Raw genomic sequence first — 19565 nt, 5'->3', positions numbered from 1 at the left:
TAACTTAATTTTTACACTGTCCTGTTATACATAAATATTTATAACGAACTACAATGTTCACTAATGACTGATTACTATAATCGTGTTGCATTCATTTCTCTTAAGCGCCATACGCACAGGCGCACCATTTCTCTCCACTAATAGTAGCAGCGAATATTTTAGTAGCTGATTGCCACGTCATTGGTGTGTGCAACAGGAAATATTTCGCTTTCGGAGAACAAGAAAAATAGGTTTATTTGCGTTACGCTTATTAATTTGTGCAGTTATTCAGTGTCTGGTAAGTTAATGTTCAAGAAAAAATATTAATTTTTATTAAAATGTTGTATTATTTTATGTTAACGATTACTCATTTATTTCAGCCCTTTGTATTGAGCATGTCTCTATCAAAATAAACATACGTTTCTATGAACATCGAAGCTTTCGTTTTTTTAACGCTCACATAAATTTAAACCTTGTTTATTTGGCCCGTCTTAGCCTTTGAGTTTGACATGCTTGCTTTAGAAAGTTAGGGAAGTGTAAATATTTCTCTTTTCCGCGTCCAGCGCGGCTGGAGAGCGGTCCAGTTCCTGAGTAGGGGCGGCTGGGGATTGAGAAAAATGAAAGAAAGAGATAGACACAGAGATAGAAGGAAAAATCTGGGACTGGGTGGGACACTGCCCTCTTCTGATGGAGAGACAGTGACCCAGAGCCGATTCAGCATGTTTATTTTATACCCCAAAATACCAGGAAGTTTTACTAAAAGTCAAGACAAAGGAGATTATTTGCATTCTTGGGTGGGCCCGAGTCATATTCATTACTGGTGCTTGGCTGGATTTAAATAATAAAACCCACTCCCTGGCACCTGGGCAGAAATGAAGGTCAAGATGACAACACTTCTGCCTTTTGGCAGAACGTGTTTCCAGCATGTGGGTTTGCCTACCACCTTGGATTCAGCTGACAATTTAAAGAAATGCCCATGTGCCTTCCCAGGCGCTCTCTATAGGTAAGGATTCATAACAAACTTGAATAGGATGGTGACAGAGGGGTAAGAGGAGAGAACTTTTTACTTGCTACATTTGTGTATCTTTTTTTAAACAATGGGAAAATATTACTTGTATAATAAAAACTTTTTAAAATTTAAAAATAATTGATAAGCAAAGCATCAATTTAAGTTGTCAATTAGCAGAATTATAATTTCATGTCTGACCTTCCAAAAAGCCTTATTTGAAAAAATCAGATTTCTTACATCTTCAATAGATTTCTTACATTTAATAGAATTTTAAATGGGAAAGTAATTGTATGGTAGATATGATAACATGTATTTCTACTTATTATGCTGTGTTCATATATTTTTTTGAGAAACTTACGTTTGAAATATGTTAGTGTTAATATCTTTTATTTTCATCTCCCATAGGAATAAGAATCTTGATCATTTCCTCATGGCATTGTTGTACTATTTATCTCATTACTTGGAAAAAAGCTCACTGGAAAAGAAGCCCAAAAGCTATATGGTGTAAGTAGGATTTTGTAATGTGCTTTAGAGTTTTACCAATATTAAAATGAACTTTTGTCTGTGGTGAAGAGGTGGTGGAAAATTTTAAATCTTTGTAGTAAACTAAAACATTTTACATGAGAGGAGTTCACCAGTTTTTAAAGTTTACTGAATAACTCACCCAGTGGGTATTCTGGTGAAAAAAAATATTCCAAATAATATAGACCAGCACTGCCCAATAGGAATATAATTAGAGCCACATATGCAATTAAAAGTTTCTAGTAGCCATATTTTTATTTTTTAAAACATATTTTTATTGATTTCAGAGAGGAAGAGAGAGAGAGATAGAAACATCAATGATGAGGGAGAATCATTGATCAGCTGCCTCCTGCATGCCCCCCATTGGTGATCAAGCCCGCAATCCAGGAATGTGCCCTTGACTGGAATTGAACACAGGACCCTTCAGTCCGCAGGCTGACACTCTACCCACTGAGCCAAACTGGCTAGGGCTCTAGTAGCCATATTTTTAAAATATAAAAACATACAAGTTAAATTAATTTTAATATATTTTGTTTAACCCAATGACCCCAAAATATTGTCATTATAATATGCAGTCAACATTAGGTAGTTATCGATGAAATGATTTACTATTTTGGGGAGAAACCAAGATGGCGGCATAGGTAAACACCTAAACTGCTGCCTTGCACAACAATATCAAAACTACAACTAAAAGACAAAACGGACACCATCCAGAACCACAGGAAAGCTGGCTGAGTGGAAATTCTACAGCTAGAAGGAAAGAGGAAAGCACATTGAGACTCAGAGGAGCTGCAAAAGGCTGAGGTATGGAGTTGCACACGCGCGCGGAGAGGATGGGCGGCTGAGTGCACGGGCGGCTGAGTGCATGGCTGGCTTTCCCAAGCAGGAGGGAGACGGAAGCTCCCGACTGCGCTGAACTCCAGTCCCAGGTGAGACTCTGGGAATCCAGACTCATTCGGGGGGAATCTGGACTGTCAGGAAAAGAGAAAGCACACTGAGACTCGGGAACTGCAGAAGGCAGAGGTCCGGAGGCTCACACACGCAGAGAGGACTGACTGCTGAGTGCACGGGCGGCTGCATGAGCGGCTGGCTTTCTAAAGTGGGAGGGAGATGGAAGCTCCCAACTGCGCTGAACTCCAGTTCCGGGCGAGTTTCTGGGAACCCAGACTCATTCGGGGAGAAACTGGACTGTCTGGCAGTGGGCGAAACTCGAGGGCAGCTTTCTCTCAGAGGTGCTTGCAGCGATTACCGAGGGACACTGAGACCCAGGGGCCTCATAAGGCAGGGCTGATGGGAAGCCAAGGCTGTCTGCTCCGCCCTGAGACTCCGCCCCATCCAAGCTGAGCACAGAGGTTTTTGCAATTTTGCAAGTCTTGTCTCATAGGCTGTCTCCAGCACAGAAGTTCTCCTAGCATAGACACAGCTGATCCTCACAGCCAGTTGGCCTGGAGGTCATTTCCTCCCAGTGATACCAACAGCAATCAAGACTTAACTACAACAAGCCTGAGCACACAGCCCACAAAGGGGTGCACCAAGAGTGTCCACCTCAGGTAACTGGGGAGGCTGAGCCACTGGGCCCTATAGGACACCTAGCACACAAAGCCACTCTATCAACTCAGGGAAGCAGCCAAAATGCAGATACAAAGAAACAGATCACAAATGAAAGAAATGGAGGAAAGCAAACGACTGGATATAGAGTTCAAAACCATGGTTATAAGGTTTTTTAAGAATTTCCTAGAAAAGGCCGATGAATTTAGCGAGACCCTCAAGGATATGAAAAAGGACCAACTAGAAATTAAACATACACTGACTGAAATAAAAAATATTATACAGAGACCTAACAGCAGACTAGAGGACCGCAAGAATCAAGTCAAAGTTTTGAAATACAAAGAAGCAAAAAACACTCAACTGAAAAAGCTTAAAAGAAAAAAGAATCCAAAAACTTTAAGATAGTGTAAGGAGCCTCTGGGACAACCTCAAGCGTACCAACATCTGAATTATTGGGGTGCCAGAAGAAGAGAGAGAGAGCAAGATACTGAAAACCTATTTGAAGAAATAATGACAGAAAACTTCCCCCACCTGGTGAAAGAAATAGACTTACAAGTCCAGGAAGTGCACAGAACCCCAAACAAAAGGAATCCAAAGACACACCAAGACACATCATAATTAAAATGCCAAGAGCAAAAGACAAAGAGAGAATATTAAAAGCAGCAAGAGAAAAACAGTTAATTACCTACAAAGGAGCACCCATATGATTGTCAGCTGATTTCTCAACAGAAACTATGCAGGCCAGACAGGAGTGGCAAGAAATATTCAAAGTGATGAATAGCAAGAACCTACAACCAAGATTACTCTACCCAGCAAAGCTATCATTCAGAATTGAAGGTCAGATAAAGAGCTTCACAGATAAGAAAAAGCTAAAGGAGTTCATCACCGCCAAACCAGTATCATATGAAATGCTGAAAGGTATTCTTTAAGAAGAGGAAGAAGAAGAAAAAGGTAAAGATAAAAATTATGAACAACAAATACATGTCTATCAACAAGTGAATCTAAAAATCAAGTGAATAAAAAATCTGATGAACAGAATAAACTGGTGAATATAATAGAATCAGGGGCATAGAAAGGGAGTGGACTGACAATTCTCTGGGGGAAAGGGGTGTGGGTGTGGGAAGAGACTGGACAAAAATCGTACACCTATGGATGAGGACAGTGGCAGGGAAGTAAGGGCAGAGGGTGGGGTGGGAACCGGGTGGAGGGGAGCTATGGGGGGAAAAAAGAGGAACAGTTGTAATAATCTGAACAATAAAGATTTATTAAATTAAAAAAAAGAAATGATTTACTATTTTTTTTAGTAAGTCTTTGAAATTTGGTATCTATTTTATACTTAAAACATATCTCAATTAAGATTAACCACAGTAAGTTTTCTATAGCCACATGTAGCTTCATGGATACCATATTGGACAGTATAGATATAGATATTATGTGTATGCTTTTTTATGCTTACAAAGTTTTTGCCAAAAGGTTTGTAAGTGTCTAGTAAAAAAACTAAGCATTAAAAAATTTATTTATTTATTTATTTATTTATTTATTAAATATATTTTTTATTGATATTTTACAGAGAGGAAAGGAGAGGGATAGAGAGTTAGAAACATCGATGAGAGAGAAACATCGATCAGCTGCCTCCTGCACACCTCCTACTGGGGATGTGTCCGCAACCAAGGTACGTGCCCTTGACCGGAATCGAACCTGGGACATTTCAGTCCGCAGGCCGACGCTCTATCCACTGAGCAAAACCGGTTTCGGCACATTAAAAAATTTAACAGATTTAGCCCTAACCGGTTTGGCTCAGTGAACAGAGCATTGGCCTGCGGACTCAAGGGTCCCAGGTTCGATTCTGGTCAAGGGCATGTACCTTGGTTGCAGGCACATACCCAATAAGGAGTGTGCAGGAGGCAGCAGATCGATGTATCTCTCTCATCCATATTTCTAACTCTATCCTTCTCCCTTCCTCTCTGTAAAAAATCAATAAAATATATTAAAAAACTTTTAACAGATTTAACCAAAATAATATTTCATATCACAGGGAAAAAAAAAAAAACCCACAAAATTTCTTAGGCTGCATGTGAAGAATTTAACTGCTTTAGATAAAGGTGACTCAGTGCAACACACAGGGAAAGAATCTGGAACTCAGAATCCAGAGCAGAACAATGCCTCTCAGGCTTGGTGACCTTTCAAAAGCCATGGAACTTTCCAAGTGCCCAGCCTGCCCTTTGCCAGTGCATGAGGAACCAACCCAGTGATTTAGCTGATAGGAATGCTGGTAGAGTCATTAACCTATTGCTGCAGAATGTTTTCAAAATGCAAAATCCTTGTATACAACCAAGCAGTCTGATTTTATGGATAGATAAATATATCTGGACAGCAGTTTTGTAAAGAACCAAATAAGTAATTCACACACTGCTGCTCCATTTAAGCCATCATAATATGCAACATCCATGTTATTTCAGATCTGCTTTTCAGAGCAGGGCATCCAGAGATCATAAAGTGCTTCTGTGGGAGCCAGCAAAAGTGCTCAAGCCAACTGTGGGCTCAGAATGTTTGAGGCGTCTTACTATTCCCAAAAAGAAACTCACTGGACTTTGGTGGCATGTTAGCTTATATGTTGTAAAGTGTTTCCTCTCCTAATTCTGAGGAATTTTGTTAATCTAGCAGATATTTGTTTCATTTCTTAATTTATGGAAATAGTTAACAGAAGGAAGGTTTCTTAGTTATTTTAAAACTTACTAGAACACAGTGGTATAAGGTAGGCTTTCTTAGAAGAAATCAGTTACAGAACGATAAAGAAAAAAAAAGTGCATTCTCTTTTGAGCATGCCCGTGCCTTCCCCCAACCTTCTTTTCTCAGGTGTGTATTTTTGCTTTCTTTCTCCTAAACGCCAAGGGTTCTCAGGAGACTTGCAAGCAGGGGAGCAGCGGGCAGCAACAACTCACCTGGGCTAACGCCCTGACCCTGTCTCCAAAGGCCCTTCTTTTGCCTCTATAACTTGTTTCCTGAGTCCATTCAGCCCAGCTGGCTCACTTGTTTCACCTCCGTGACTTTCCTTCCAAAAAGCCAAGGCAGCCTCGCCGAGGCTCAACCTTCCTCATGTTTCCAAAGGGTCAGGGCAGCTCCGCCGAGGCTCCTCCTGTTGCTATGGTCTTGCCTCTTCTAGCTTAAGATCTTCCTCTGTTTTACTGTCCCCAGCTTTAATAAACATATTCTCAAATAAATAAATAAGACTTAAAATCATGGATTCTATGGTATGATTCTAAAAAACGTATGGTAACTTCATTTTCAGGCTTACAGTAGTCTGTTGCTTTACTTACTATAATAGAAATAAATATAGATTGCATTGAGATATGTGGACATAAATAACTTTAAGGAAAAAAATTGATTTTAACCAAACTAGTGAGATATAACATAGGGATAATAATAGTACCTACTTCACAGAGTAATAATGCATATTATCTTAACCTAGTGCTTGCCACTTGGAAGAAAGGCCAAACTGTGAGAGAAGAGCAGAAAGGGAGGTGGAAGGATAGCAAAGATACATTTGTTGGTTTTAGATTATTAAAACCTCTATTTCCAGAAGAAGAAGCCTTATCCGCATTTTACAGAAGAAGAAACTACAGCTCAGAGACGTTAAAAATGGGCATACCCTGTAATTGGTGGAGCTGACATTAGAACCCAGGTCTATCTAACTCCAAAGTCTGCTCAAACCACGGTGCAAAGTGCCCACCACCTGCTGCCAATCACCTCTGCTGGCTTTTCCACAGTTCATCCACTTATAATTAGGAATTATAGTGTATAGATGTTGATGTGAACAAAACTGACTCCATCTCTGTATCCCTGCTTTTGTTTCTCTTCAAGTTTCCATGCTGAGAACTCTGACCTAACTAGTCTCCACCAGCACTAAAGCCTCAGTTAATGATTAGCTATGTCCTGTAAACTCACACAATGTAATTATAAAGGTTCCTGTCAGTAAACGGCCAGAATGACATAGCAACCGAGATAAATATCAAACTAGGTGTTGGCATCAATTCTAAGCAAGTATCCACCAGGAGATACGGTTCCTGGCTTGTACTACATTCTTCGTCTCATCAGTCATTAGTAGTCCAGCTATACTATAAAATATTGGCTGTAATAGCTGTCTGATGACAAAATTTGCTATGCAGACCTAGACCACTGGATTGCCTGTCTGCCCCAATTTTGCCCTTTGCAAGTAACTTACCCTATAGTGAATTCTATTATAATGAATGGACTTGCTTCATTTTTGAGTCTTAAGATACCTCTGTGGTTCAGTGGTCACTGTACCTCTACTCCACCATCAGACATATAGTTTCTGAACAAAGGCACAGTTATGTATGCAGTTATTTTAATGTATGCAGTTTTTTTTAAATAAATCTTTATTGTTCAGATTATTACAGGTGTTCCTCTTTTTTTTTTTCCCCATAGCTCCCCTCCACCTGATTCCCCACCCCACCCCATGCCCTTACCCGCCACCACTATCTTCATCCATAGGTGTAAGATTTTTGTCCAATCTCTTCCTGCACCCCTCACACCCTTTTCCCCCTGAGAATTGTCAGTCCACTCCCTTTCTATGTCCCTGATTCTATTATATTCACCAGTCCATTCTGTTCTTCAGATTTTTTATTCACTTGATTTTTAGATTCACTTGTTGGTAGGTATGTATTTGATGTCATTTTGTTATTCATAATTTTTATCTTTACCTTTTTCTTCTTCTTCCTCTTTTTAAAGAATACCCTTCAGCATTTCATGTAATCCTGGTTTGGTGGTGATGAACTCCTTTAGCTTTTTCTTGTCTGTGAAGCTCTTTATCTGACCTTCAACTCTGAATGATAGCTTTGCTGGGTAAAGTAATCTTGGTTGTAGGTTCTTGCTGTTCATCACTTTGAATATTTCTTGCCACTCCCTTCTGGCCTGCATAGTTTCTGCTGAGAAATCAGCTGACAGTCATATGGGTGCTCCCTTGTAGGTAACTAACCGTTTTTCGCTTGCTGCTTTCAAGATTCTCTCTTTGGCCGAAACTGGTTTGGCTCAGTGGATAGAGCGTCGGCCTGCAGACTGAAGGATCCCGGGTTCGATTCCAGTCAAGGGCATGTACCTTGGTTGCGGGCACATCCCCAGGTGGGGGTGTGCAAGAGGCAGCTGATCGATGTCTCTCTCTCATCTATGTTTCTGACTCTCTATCCCTCTCCCTTCCTCTCTGTAAAAAAATCAATAAAATATATTTTAAAAATGTTAAAAAAAAAAAAAAAGATTCTCTCTTTGTCTTTTGCCTTTGGCATTTTAATTATGATGTGTCTTGGTGTGGTCCTCTTTGGATTCCTCTTGTATGGGGTTCTGTGAGCTTCCTGAACTTGTAAGTCTATTTCTTTCACCAGGTAGGGAAAGTTTTCTGTCATTATTTCTTCTAATAGGTTTTCAATATTTTGCTCTCTCTCTTCTTCTGGCACCCCAAAAATTCGGATATTGGTACGCTTAAAGTTGTCCCAGAGGCTCCTTACACTATCTTCATATTTTTGGATTATTTTTTCTTTTTGTTTTTCTGGTTGGGTGTTTTTTGTCTCCTCATATTTCAGATCTTTGGTTTGATTCTTGGGGTACGTTGATCTACAGTTGAGTTTCTGTATATTCTTTATTTCAGACAGTGTATGCTTAATTTCTGACTGGTCCTTTTCCATTTTTTTGGCATTCTCATTAAGATCCTTAAAGGTCTCACTAAGTTCCTCAGCGGTTTTTAGAAGATTCTTGAGTAACCTTATAAATGTGGTTCTGAACTCTATGTTGTCCAGTAGTTTGCTTTCCTCCATTTCTTTCATTCGTGACATGTTTCTTTGTCTCCGCATTTTGCTGCTTCCCTGTGTTGATGGAGTGGCTTTGTGTGGTAGGTGACCTATAGGGGCCAGTAGCTCAGCCTCCCCAATCACCTGAGGTGGACGCCTTTGGTACACCCCTTTGTGGGCTGAGTGCAAAGTCTTGGTGTAGTTAAGCCTTGATTGCTGTTGGTACACTGGGAAGAATTGACCTCCAGGCCAATTGGCTGTGAGGACCCGCTGTGTCTATAATGGAAGAACTGCTGCGCTGGAGACATGCTTATGGTGCAGGACTTGTTTCAGTGGGGCTTTGGTGCTCACTGAGTCTGCCTCTTGAATGTGTCACTTATGGATGTGAGGAGTTGAAATCTGGTGTCTCACACTGACCACTAGGTACACTGGCTTCTGGATCTCTAATGGGGTGCAGGTCAGCTACTGTCTGAGGCCACCCAGTGGGCGCTACAGTGAGAACTACAGTTTTCTCCTCTTTGCTTGGGGTTGGGAGGTTTTGGAGCTGTCTGACCTGGGCTGCAAGTTTGTTAGGTTAAGCTGCAATAGGGCAGGCCATTCATATGCTAAAGCCGTTGCTTGGAGCTTGGGTGGGTTTTTAGGTTGTGCAGGGCGGGGTCTCAGGGCGTGACTAGGCTAGGGCGTGGCAAACAGCGATGGCTGCCAGTTAGCCGGCTCTGTGTCTACAACCGCGTCCCAAGCCCCAGCACAGTAAACAATTATTCCTGCGCGCAGCCCTGCAAGCAAGCCTCCCTCACTTTCCGACCCCATGGCAGACAGTCCAGCTTCTCCCCGTAGGAGTTTGGGTCCCCCGCGTCTCCCCAGAAACTGGAGTTTGGAGTAATCGGGAGCTTGTCTCCCTTTGGGTTGAGAAAAGTAGCGCTCTCAGATGCCCATTGCCAGCCCGATTCGCGCGCCTCCATACCTCAGCTTTTCAGCGCTTGTGCACCTCTCAGTGCTGTTTGCTCTTTCCTTCTAGTTGTGGAACTTCCACTCAGCCAGCTTTCCCGTGGTTCTGGGTGATAGACGTTTTGTCTTTTAGTTGTAGTTTTGAAATTGTTGTGCGAGGCAGCAGTTTAGGTGTTTACCTACGCCGCCATCTTGGATCCTCCGAGCTAATGTATGCAGTTTTAAACATCATGTCATAAGTCTTTTTTGTTATTACAGTCTTCATAATTATAATTTTAAAAATATATTATTATTGATTTCAGCGAAGAAGGGAGAGGGAGATATATAAACAATGAAGAGCCCTGACCGGTTTGGCTCAGTGGATAGAGCGTCAGCCTGCGGACTGAGGGGTCCCAGGTTCGATTCCGGTCGGGGGCATGTGCCCTGGTTGCGGGCACATCCCCAGTGGCAGGTGTGCAGGAGGCAGCTGATCGATGTTTCTCTCTCATCGATGTTTCTGACTCTCTATCCCTCTCCCTTCCTCTCTGTGAAAAATCAATAAAATATATTTAAAAAAAAAAAAACAATGAAGAGAGAGAACCATCGATTGGCTGCTTCCTGCACACCCCCTACTGGAGATTGAGCCCAAAACCTGGGTATGTGCCCTGACTGGGAAGCGAACCAGTGACCTCCTGGTTCATGGGTCCACGTTCAACCACTGGCTGGGCCATAATTACAATTTTTAATGGTGGCATAACATTTCGTCAATCCAATGTACGTTACTGACTTATTGATTTACCTATTAAAAGATAGTATGGTATAGTGGTTAAGGGTACAGACTTCGGTGCTTGGCTTAAATTCCACATTAAGTTAAATGCTATATTAAGTACCTGGCTATATATATTTTATATATTTTGGGAACTTCTAATTTTTTTGATAGATAAAAGATAAAGATTGTATTGAATATCTTTTTTAAAATTTCTTTATTGATTAAGGTATTACATATGTGTCCTTATCCCCCAATTACCTCCCTCTCCCTTTATTGAATATCTTTATGCATTTGATTTTTTCCCTAATTTTGGAAGGTTAAAAAAAATTCCGGGAGAAATTATTGGATCAAAGTTTATGATCAGTTGTATGGCACTTGAAATTATCAAATTATTTTCCATGCTCTCTGAATGTCAAAGTATATTTCTAAGTATTTTATACCTAATTGTTAACTTTTATTGTCAGCAGTCTTCTTTTATACTTAGTAAACTGACAGGATTTTTGATAATATTGAAACATTACTTTTTATACTTGAAATAAACTTTTTTTTTTTTTTAATTTTTTTTCCAGAGGGTTATACCTGGGCTTGTTTTAAATGCCAGGTTCTACCCCGACCTACTGAGCCCAAATCTTTGAGAGGGGGTGGCATTGGGAATCTGCACTTTTAGTAAGTAACCCCAGGCGATTCTTACATATATTAACACTTGAGAATCATTGGCCTAAAAGTCTCAAGGTCTTTCTTGACTATTGTTTGCTTTGTTTTGTTTACAACAACAAAAGAATATTAACTACTGGCAGCTCTGGCAAAGCAGGGGTGAATGGCGAGGGTGGGGACTTCTGAAGGACGCAGGCAGGCAGGCACAGTGATGGCTGTCGGGTGCTTGCGGGGATGTGTGTTGGGTTATGGCAAATTTGGGCATTTAAAGTTGGAACCCAATTTGTCTATTCCAGAAATCTATTTTATTTCAGCCACTCACGGGCCTTCTCATCACATATGGTAATGATTTGTGCTTTGAACTATCCATATTATTCTCAAACCCCCACAGCATATCCTCATGTAGTTAGTCTAGTGATTAACATCAGAAGAGGCAATGATTTTTCCCTGTTGTTTAGAGTGCATTTCTTTAGTTTAAATCTTTCTGAAAATTAAAAGGCAAGAAAAATGCTGCCCGACTAGTATGGTTCAATGGTTGATCGTTGACCCATGAACCAAGAGGCCTCTGGTTTGATTCCTGGTCAGGGCACATGTCCAGTTTCAGGCTCAGTCTCTAATAGGGGCCATGCAGAAGGCAGCTGATAGATGATTCTCTCTCATCATTGATGCTTCTCTCTCTCCCTCTCCCTTCCTCTTTGAAATCAATAAAAATATATTTTTTTAAAGAAAAAAGTTGCCCTAGCCGGTTTGGCTCAGTGGATGGAGCGTTGGCCTGCAGGCTGAAGGGTCCCAGGTTCAATTCCGGTCAAGGGCATGTACCTTGGTTGCGGGCACATCCCCGGTGAGGGGTGTGCAGGAGGCAGCTGATCGGTGGTTTCTCTCTCATTGATGTTTCTAACTCTCTGTCCCTCTCCCTTCCTCTCTGTAAAAAATCAATAAAATAGTTTAAAAAAAAAAAAGTTAATGACACATTTTCCATAGCAGTCATTGGAATGTATTGTGGGCAATATTGTTCCCTTCTATACTGCAAAAACTTTTTTATTTTATTTTATTTTATTCATTAAGTTGATTGGGGTGACATTGGTCAACATGAACATATAAGTTTCAGGTGTGGATTTCTATGTTACAAGATCTGTATATTGCACTGTGTGCCCACCACCCAAAGTCAAATCTTCTGTCACCTTATTTTAGGCCCCCCTTCTCCCCCCATCCCCTTCCCTCTGGCAACCACCACACTGCTGTTTATGCTCATGAGTTTCAATTTTATATCCCAGGTATAAGTGAAATCATATGGTTCTTAGCTTTTTCTGACTGACTTATTCACTTAGCATAATGTCCTGAAGGTCCATCCATTGCAAAAACTTCTAACATGCTTCAGACGTGCTGTAACCTAAGAACAGGCTGCCTTAAAGTTCATTTGCAATTCAGTTCAAACTGGGGTATGTTTTCAAGGGGAAGAAAGGTTATTGTAATTAATGCCGAAGTTTCAGAGTAGTAGTCCACAGATGCCTGCTTAGCAAACACAGAGGTGCGAATAGGCACACATTGAGCCCCAACCCTTAGTAGTGACATCAGGAACCCAGGGAAGCTCAGGTGGGAGTCTCCATGTTTTAGCAAAACAGCAGGGAAGTGGGCTGCTAGCTGCCTCAGAAACCAAGATAGGTAATAAATTAGGATTGCCTGTATATAAAATTAAGGATATACGGCATAAAGTATAAAGAATCTATAAAAAAGTGAAACCGGCTGACATGGTTCAATGGTTGAGAATCGACCTATGAACTAGGAGGTCATGGTTTGATTCCCTGTCAGGGCACATGCCTGGGCTGCAGGCTTGATCCCCAGTGTGGGGTATGTAGAAGGCCGCCGATCAATGATTCTCTCTCATCATTGATGTTTCTCTCTCTTTCTCCCTCTCTCTCTCTCTCTTTCTCTTTCCTCTCTGAAATAAATAAAAAATATATTTTTTTAAAAGTGAAAATTCACCATAAATTTGAGATGCTGATGACAGTGGTAAATATCAAAGGACTTTGAGGACCTCTGCCACAGCTTGAATAAAATAGATGAAAGGATAAGTCGGATGTGTGGATTCACTTGTATTTCCTTCAAAATAGTTCATACTTCTGGCTTTCCATTAATTAATTTGCCAAAATTAATCCAAATTATCGTTTTTCCTTTCAGGGGCCTTGTGGAGAAAAAAGAGATGGAACTGGTTTTAAGTAAGTTAGAAGCGGCACAGAAATACTTGGCGCAGAAGTACTGTGTCCTTGTCCTGGGCTTGGGGATGCCCGACAAGCATCACATGTGCTGCGGGAGGTAAGTGCACACTTAGCATTTCATTCCATCTTCGCTTGTTTGTATACCCACATCTTTAAAACTCTTAAATTTGACTTTTGGTGCCTGGAGAAAGGTTCCTTTTTTGTTGTACAGAATAATTAGCTCAGCTGAGGCTCTGCCCTCAAAACATGTGATGTTTCTTTTGAGAAAGCCAAGAAGTATGGGAAGAATCCCAGAATCTCTGCTGATATTTTAACAACCATCTACTGCTTGGGTTTAAATATCTTTTCTCTCAGTCCTGGCTGGTTTGCTCCAGTTAGAGCGTCCACCTGGGGACCAAAGGGTCTTGGGTTTGATTCCCAGCCAAGGGCATGTACCTCGGTTGCAGGTTTGTCTCTGGCCCCTGTCAGGGCACATGCCAGAAGCAACCAGTCGATGTGTCTCAGGTCAGTGTTTCTCTCGTGCTCCCCTTCCCGTCTCTAAAAAAAATCAGTGGAACAAATATCCTCAGGTGAGGATTAACAACAACAAAAAGTCTTTTCTCTCAGCATATTTCAGATTAATGGAATCTTGCTCTCAACCAGGAAGGCTTCCTGCTGCCACACAAAGGCCGCTTGGCTGCCTTGCGAGGGAGACCGAGTGATGGGCCGGTGTTTGATGGGTGTGTCCCCTGCCCTTTTCCTGCTTGTTTTGATGCAACAACAGTTGTGGATACAAGCTAGTGAGGTGATCCTACTTGTGGGAAGGCAGTTTTTACCTAAGGATGTCAATTTATACACTACAGTAATTAAAATTTTAAAGTGTCTTGCCCGGCCGGTGTCGTTCGGCATCCACCCATGAACTAGGAGGTCGAAGTTCGATTCCCAGTCAGGACACATGCCAGGATTTCGGCCTTGATGCCAGAAGGGAGCGTGTAGGAGGCAGCCGATCGATGATTCTCTCTCATCATTGAGGTTTCTATCCCTCTCTCCCTCTCCCTTCCTCTTTCTGAAAGCAATAAAAACATATTAAAATTTTTTAATTATTTTTTTGCTTTAGTTATGCTACTTTATTTATTTACTCATTTATTTAAATTTATTGGGGTGACATGAACATACAGGCTTCAGGTGTGGGTTTCTATGTTACAAGATCTGTATATTATACCGAGTGCCACCACCCAAAGTCAGATCTTCTGTCACCACCTGTGAGGGCTTCCTCAATAGGACTTGAGTTTATTGTTGTTTATATTGATATATTTTCAGTTCAGGCTCATTTTCTTTGTTGTTGTTTTGTTTGTTTGTTTGTTTGTTTGTTTTGCTTATACATTAGTTGACCTGTGGTTTTACTTTCTGAGGTTTTCATTACTCGTGGTCAACTGTGGTCTGAAAATATTAAATGGAAAATTCAAGAAATAAACAATTCATAAGTTAAGTCGCACTCTGTTCTGAGTATTGTGATGAAATCTCATGCCATCCTGCTCCATCCTGGGATGTGAATCGCCCCTTTGTCCATCGTCTCCATGCTGTATATGCTCCCTGCCCATTAGTCACTAGTGTCTCATTCAGAAGGAAGAGCACACTGCTGTCCCCAGGCTATTGATTGCATGGCATATATTATATTTGCATGGCATAATGATATATTTCCACTTCTGATTGCACCCAGTCACCATAACCATTGTTCACGATTTCTTTTTCTTTTTCTTCATTTTAGACTTACCCTCTAGTTGCTTTATTTCCGTACCTACTAACACCTCATGTTGCCTCTTCATCATATTTCCACTCCACCCAACACTCACATCACCGGTAGCATTTGGAAGAATACATTTCTTGGCTTGTTTATCCTGAATTTATATTAATTAACCTTTGATAGAACACTCCAGGGGTTTTGATCTCGGTAACCTAAGAAGTTGGAGAAAAACACATTGGGACTCATTACCAATGCATCTTGCTAGCATTTATGTGCCTAAATAGTCTTGGGGCCACAGGTATTGATCCTGCAAAGGGACCTTTTGAAGATAAGCGTTTGCGTAGATCACTGAACATTTGAGCTTCCCTCTCAACCTAGAGTTGTGATCTGTTATATTGCAGGGAGAAAATATCAAATACACAAAAAGACTGGAAATTCTTTGAGGTGAGTCACTTATGCTTGGGGGCTTTTTTCTTTGATGTGAAATTGAAGTATAGCATTAACCAATAGCCATTTGCCAGGTGCTTATTTATAGTGAATGCCCTTTTTCAAAAGGATGCTAACAAACTATGTATTTTTGGTCTGATTTTCCTCCTACAAAGATTAGTACATGTGTAATTTTCCACAGCTTTTTAGGAATGTTGAAAAATTGGATTGTCTGGGTTTACATCTATTTAGCAGTTTTATATAGATAGGTGGGAGTTTTTCATATCATAGCTCTGGGTTGTGATTCTTGCCTTTTTTCCGTTGTAGTCCTTTTATACTTTCTGTGCATATGTAGCTTGGATTGTTTTCCGACGTCAACACTTCTCAGAGATTGAGGAAGAAATAGGGAGGCTCTTTCGTACCAATATGTTTAATATTCCTCGAAGGAAGCGTGAGGATGAAGAATCAGGAGGGGAAAAGAAACGCATGACATTTGTACAATTCAGGTATGGCCTTTTGACATTCCTAAGCTCAAGAATATTTCTAGAAAATAAGATGATGTGACCTAAATGTCACCTTTACCCCCATAGGAGAATGATGGCAAAACGCCCAGCGATTAAAACAGCCATTCACATGCGCTCCCCAGTCATGTCTACTCTGTTGCCGTCTCTCAGAGAAAAAGCTCAGAATATCTTTGAGAAAAAGAATCAAATCAGCACCAGATTCCCAGCTCAGATGCAAGAGCACATGGAGAAGATGGAGTCTGTGCCCATGCCAATGTAAGTGGCCCAAGGAAAGCGAAGAGAGGGCCCCGAGTATCATTTCCTAGGTTGGGCCAGGAGGGACAGGGGTTCAGACACCATGCCTTTGCCAAAAAGCTGAACGAAGATGAAAGCACCATCTTCCTGCCCACCCCTGCTCCTTTCCACCTGTTTCCTCTCCAGAGTAGCTCTTGGAACACCTATCTAGACTAGAAAAGATTGCTAGAACATTAAGCTAGTTCCAGTTTGGACAAGTGAGTAGCAGACTTTATAAGGCTGAGGTTTTTCCATTAGAAGAATCATCGTTGGGAAATGTGGGAAGGACCAGTACAAAATCTGGTTTGGGGCTGAGATTTTGACCCATATTTAAGAGCACAGTGGTTCAGGGAAACAGGGAATGCTTAAAAAAAATAAAAATAAAATAAAATAAAAAGCTGTGTGTACACACACACAACCACAGCCATATACCTTAGTCTTTGGCCTTACTGCTTCAGCTATACCAATAATTCTTTTCACAGAGTTGGCATTTTGGGGCAGCCTCGATGTCTGTTCAACCCCCATACTCTTCTCCCCCTTGAACCAGAAGAAAACATGAAATCGCCCGGGAGACAGTCTTTCCTGATAGAAAGAAATAACGTAAGGATTCGGGATACACTGGACTTGGTCATGAAAACACTGTCCTCTCAAACATCATTCCCTAAATGATCTGGTACATTCCATTTCTGTAATTAAGTTTGCTTTGTCATTTATTTACCTCCCTGGCTTCTGTGTGACTAGAGTAACATATCAGGACATTTAGCCAGTGTTCTAGTGGACTAGTGAAGAAATATTCTTTTTATTAATTTCTAAGTTCATTTTTGCTTTATAACAAAGTGTCTTTGATATGTTTGTAAAAAATTTTATAAAAAGGCAAATTAAATATTTTAAATATTAAATCTCTTTCTATGGCTATATTATTATTGGCAGTAAGATATAAAGTATATCTGATTCATTTAAAAGCCTTTTAACATATATGTTTCATTAATTCTTTTATTTATTCATTTAACAACAAATATGGATTAAGCCCCTGCTCCATTCAAAGCCTTGTGTTGGGTTATTTAGAGAGAGAAGATCATCAAGACAGAGACCATATCCTCCAGGTCTGGGTAGTAGAAAGGATGAGTAAAATACGTACCTGTTCACAAAACAATATTGAAGATGACAGAGGCCAGAAAAGAGGTCAACACTGGTGCCCTGAGAGGACAGAGCAGAAGAGCAATCACTTTGCAGGGGGCAGGGGGACCACAGTGTTCTGATTGGAATTTGCTGTTGCAAGGACCAGATGGCACTAAAGAGGGACTTCCAGGCGGAGGAAGAATGCATGCAAAGGCAGAGATGAACGAGTGTGCCCTGTGGCCGAGGAATGGCACGGGCATGATGCAGGTGAAAGGGTGTGGTGGAAGAACAGGCTGGAAGGTTCAGCTGAGTGTCCGGCTAGGGAGTGGAGGGATGCTATTTGGTAGGCAGTGAAGATTAGGAGTCTCTAGTGAAGCCAGTTCACTAGGTGGAATTCAGAGCTGCTGATTATATATTATCATTTTAAAAGTCCTGTAGGAGTTTAGCCAAGTGAAACAACTGCACTGAATTTACCTTTCTGTGCTGCAGGGTATAATCAAACTCTAAAGTCCTTCTTTTAGCATTTAGCTAAAAAATTCATTCATTTCATAGAAAAAACTGGATACCTTTCCCAGGTGTAATACCGGAAGCAGAGGAACGCCAGCTCCAGCCTATTGGTCATGTGGGGCAGCTTCTGTTAAACCTACTCTGTCTTTACTCTCTCATCCTTTATCATCCAGGTTAGTTTCTGTTACTCCTGTTAAAACCAAAGTTTCAATCAAAACCCAGGATTATAAGTTAACCCTTGCCAGACTTTTTAATTATGTAGAGAATTTGGTTATAAGACACTCTGTCATAACACATTTTTATCTAGACCATGTTGACATGGTTTCATTTTTTTATTTCTTGTTTTTGCTATTTTTAACAAATACAGCCTGGAAATTGTGAGACTTTTATACTGTCTTTACTAGGGTGCTGGGCTTTCTCTGACTCCTTTCTGAACTGCAAGACTGGTGTACTTCATTTATTAATGCCTTCGTTTTTGTTTTTTTTTTTTTTTAAAATATATTTTATTGATTTTTTACAGAGAGGAAGGGAGAGGGATAGAGAGCTAGAAACATCGATGGGAGAGAACCATCGATCAGCTGCCTCCTGCACACCTTCCACTGGGGATGTGCCCGCAACCAAGGTACATGCCCTTGACCGGAATCGAACCCGGGACCCTTCAGTCTGCAGGCCGACGCTCTATCCACTGAGCCAAACCGGTTTCGGCTGCCTTTGTTTGTTTATTCATTATTTCACTCCACAATTACTATATCCCCACTCTGTGCTCTGCACCATGTTGGGTGCTGGGAACTCAGTGTGGAAAAAATATAGTCAGCTCTGACTTGGAACTGACAAGTCTTGGGGAAAGACAGACAGGAAACAAATATTTAGATAATGAATAAATTGTAGTGGTGATGAGTGTGGCAAAAGAGAAGAGAATGCTATGAGCGTATATAACCAAAGACTTGCTCATATGTGGGGGATTGTCAGAAAAAGAGAAAGTCATCCCTGAGGAAGTGACATTGAAATCTGAGACGTGAAGACACATAGCAATTAAAGAGGTAGGAAGTGAGTAGGGGAATATTCCTGACTGCATTAGCTATCTATTGCTGCATGACAAATTACCCCAAAACACAGTGGTTTAAAACAGTAATATTGCCCTAACCGTTTTGGCTCAGTAGATAGAGCGTCAGCCTACAGACTGAAGGGTCCCAGGTTCGATTCTGGTCCAAGGGCATGTACCTTGGTTTCGGGCACATCCCCAGTATGTGCAGAAGGCAGTTGATGGATGTTTCTCTCTCATCGATGTTTCTAACTCTCTATCCCTCTCCCTTCCTGTCTGTAAAAAAATCAATAAAATATATTAAAAAAAATAAAACAGTAACATTTATTTGTTATCTCACAGTTTCTAGGGATTAGGTGTCTGTGTACAGCTTAGCTGAATCCTCTGACTCGTCATCTCTCAAAAGCTTTCAAAGTGTCAACTCGGTCTGAAGTTATCTAAAGGCTCAATTGGGGTTGATCTGCTTCCAACATGACTTAAGTGGTTGCTGGCAGGATTAAGTTCCTTGTAGGCTGGCTGTTGGACTGAG

The 19565-nt window shown here is 40.9% G+C and overlaps 1 protein-coding gene across 3 annotated transcripts in view; it reads left to right on the top strand.

Moving 5' to 3' along the window:
- PPP1R36 (protein phosphatase 1 regulatory subunit 36) overlaps positions 1–17337 on the top strand; it is a 28137-nt gene extending 10800 nt beyond the window's left edge. Inside the window, exons 6-11 of one of the 3 annotated variants that reach the window (XM_080686299.1) lie at positions 1394–1492; positions 13385–13519; positions 15547–15589; positions 15899–16077; positions 16162–16350; positions 16851–17337. In XM_080686299.1, coding sequence (XP_080542425.1) covers positions 1394–1492; positions 13385–13519; positions 15547–15589; positions 15899–16077; positions 16162–16350; positions 16851–17037 — 832 coding nt within the window. In that variant the 3' untranslated portion in view covers positions 17038–17337. The remainder of the gene's footprint in view (positions 1–1393; positions 1493–13384; positions 13520–15546; positions 15590–15898; positions 16078–16161; positions 16351–16850) is intronic. The other 2 variants (XM_080686300.1, XM_080686301.1) reach the window with 2 other exon arrangements.
- The last annotated feature ends 2228 nt before the right edge of the window (positions 17338–19565 follow it).

This window comes from Plecotus auritus (genome assembly GCF_963455305.1).
Source record: "Plecotus auritus genome assembly, chromosome: 1".
In the NCBI taxonomy this organism is placed as follows: Eukaryota; Metazoa; Chordata; class Mammalia; order Chiroptera; family Vespertilionidae; genus Plecotus; species Plecotus auritus.
Note: the sequence above shows the minus strand (reverse complement) of the source record. Positions and strands in the feature narration are given on the sequence as shown.